Below are 2,399 nucleotides of genomic sequence, written 5' to 3'. Positions count from 1 at the left end.
GCGCAGAGTCGCATCGAGGGCGTTACAGAAGCTTCTCATCCGGCCGGTATACAAGCTCCCACGTCACACAGAAGCGGGTAGACGGGGTTGGTCGCCTTCCGTTCTCTTGGCAAGTAAAGACCTGTGATCTTCTTGTCATGTCGGTCGGCGCGGGTTTTAGGGTTTTAGTGGTGTGTGTCATTGTCATCAACTGGAATACCTGAGGTACAAACAACAGCGTCAGTAGCCGGCGAAGTCCCGCAAGAAAAGGTCACCCCAGCGCTGTTCTCGCGCCGCCATCCCTCCCGCCAGCTTCTGCATGCCATCTGTCTCACCGAAGTCGGCGCTGGTTGAGTCCTCTCTTGCCAGGGAACGACTCTAACAGAGGCCACTAGCTTATTCCCCTCCTTTTCCATCAGGACTTGTGATGCACCTGGGCTTGTCAGAGTCGTCTTGCCACACAACCCTTACTTCCTTCCTGGCTACATGGAAGCAAGCATCGACAGCGTTCCGGCTTCCTCGACTTGCGAAATGTACTGGTGGCTCGCGAGGCTGCGGCACCAAATTTTATGACAGGCTGCCTCCCATGAAATTTCTAGGAAACCAGTAGACTGTCTATTGCATCTCTTGGAACGTTCACCCGTGCGCCAACGCAATGGAATCGCTGCTAGTGGGCAAGCAATCAAGGGCTTACTGCCCTCCTATCTTCAGGTGCTTTAGCATTCTTTTCCTCTTTTCCGCACTCAGATGCGCTGTGGTTTTGCCGACTGCCACTACAGTATCCGGTGACATGGCTGGGGAGCGGACGGTGACGACAAAGCTTGTCGACCTCGGGAGGAGCGATGCACCTGAGCCAACGATGCCGGGGAGTGTACGCGTTCCGGAAGAAAGACTCGAGTCCGCCCGGAGTTCGAGACTTAGCCCGGGCACACGATCGAGAATTCATTCTTCATCGCGGACGCACGGGCGTCCGTACCGGTGAGCCGCGAAGCGTGCGCCTGTGTACCCACGCTCCTGCAGCCGCGTACTGCGGACGGACCGAAGAAGTGAATCAGGATACTATCGTACGCCGGTGACACAGGCCAGGTGCCGTCGCCTGGGACGCCATAAGTATACGTGCTGTGTAAGACCAGTGGTCGGCCCTTGGACTCTCTTGGAGGCCTGTGGCAATGCTTCTCTTTTCCGTACACTTTGGAGATTGTGCCAGCGCTTGAGAGCCGGTAGCTGTGGCTTACCAGATGTTGAGATGGTGAACGGCTGCTCGACTGGCTAGTCCATGGGACCTGCCCCGTCAAGAGGTTTTTAAGGCAGTGTGCGGCTGAATTCATGCCTGAAAAGAACGCGACGTCGGCACGGACGTGCTGCACCTGGGAGCCACACAGCACTCGGCCCGCTGCGGAGAAGGCTCGACGGATAGGGCCACGCTCGGTCCGTCAGCAGGTACCGTGGGTTGCCCTATCCGTCGAGCCCAGCCAGTGTGGCCCCCGGCAATACTGCCCCGAGCCGGTAGTCCTGTCGAATGCAGTGCGCCGTGGGGAGAGCTTAGCGGGAACTGGTAACCTGCTGAAGAACCGCTGCAGAGCCATAGTACGTTGCCGTGGCTGCATACCAATTTTCTCCGTGCGCTGCGGTGTGTCTTCTGTTTAGAAAACCCGGGATGATTGCGGTCGCGCTGTTGGGCGTCATCCTTGCCGTCTTGTACGCAAAGAGACCGAGTCCCGCCGCGGCTGAAAAAGTCGTACAGTTAACCGAACGATGTAAGTACGGGGGGGGGGGGTCTGCCGTAGGACATCTCCCGGACGCAACACCGCATCGGCTTGTCCTTATCATATTGCTGGATTTCCCTCTGTCTTGTGCGTTGGAACCTAGGGATCGAAAAACCCTGGAGACCGTAGGCGCCGCGCCTGTCATCGGAACCATCGGGCTTGTGGAGCACTCCGGTCATTAGCCACTCTCTGTTGCTCAATGTCGTCCAGCGCTCTCTCTGGCTGCTTCCCTTCTCAATTCCGTTCTGCGGCACCGTCATGTCGGAGGTGATGTAGTCTCCGACCGAGCCCGGAAGAGCTGCTGAAGCCTACCGAGGGACCGTTGTGATGGCCGCTTCTGTCCGCGTGTGTGTCTACCAGGTTGTTGGTAAGCGCTCGGTTCAGGTTGCTCGGTCGCAGTCCGCTTTCACTCCACTGACCGTAGCGCTTTAAGGGGAGTATGAGTCTGGTGGCGGTCATGTGTGCAGTAATGGCTGATAGATAATGTTTCGACAGGCGCGTTGGGTCCCAGTTAGACAGGAGACCACTACTAGCGGTGGATACAGTTTGCAGGGGGATAAGGAGAGGGGTGTCAGGGTCAATGACTGCGGGCGTTCTCGCGGTCTCCCGGTTAACTCCAGCATCTATTTCCTGCCGCCCTAGGGTCACACTGTG

General features: G+C 57.6%; 1 protein-coding gene across 1 annotated transcript in view; it reads left to right on the top strand.

Moving 5' to 3' along the window:
• Positions 1-26: 26 nt before the first annotated feature.
• Positions 27-2,399, top strand: part of CSUI_011151 (uncharacterized protein) — a 3,808-nt gene continuing 1,435 nt past the window's right edge. Inside the window, exons 1-3 of the mRNA XM_068071252.1 lie at positions 27-957; positions 1,627-1,736; positions 1,849-2,112. Of these exons, the coding sequence (XP_067916772.1) occupies positions 635-957; positions 1,627-1,736; positions 1,849-1,874 (459 nt within the window). The 5' untranslated portion in view covers positions 27-634 and the 3' untranslated portion in view covers positions 1,875-2,112. The remainder of the gene's footprint in view (positions 958-1,626; positions 1,737-1,848; positions 2,113-2,399) is intronic.

The sequence above is a fragment of the Cystoisospora suis genome (assembly GCF_002600585.1).
Source record: "Cystoisospora suis strain Wien I chromosome Unknown contig_9912, whole genome shotgun sequence".
Lineage (NCBI taxonomy): Eukaryota > Apicomplexa > Conoidasida > Eucoccidiorida > Sarcocystidae > Cystoisospora > Cystoisospora suis.
Note: the sequence above shows the minus strand (reverse complement) of the source record. Positions and strands in the feature narration are given on the sequence as shown.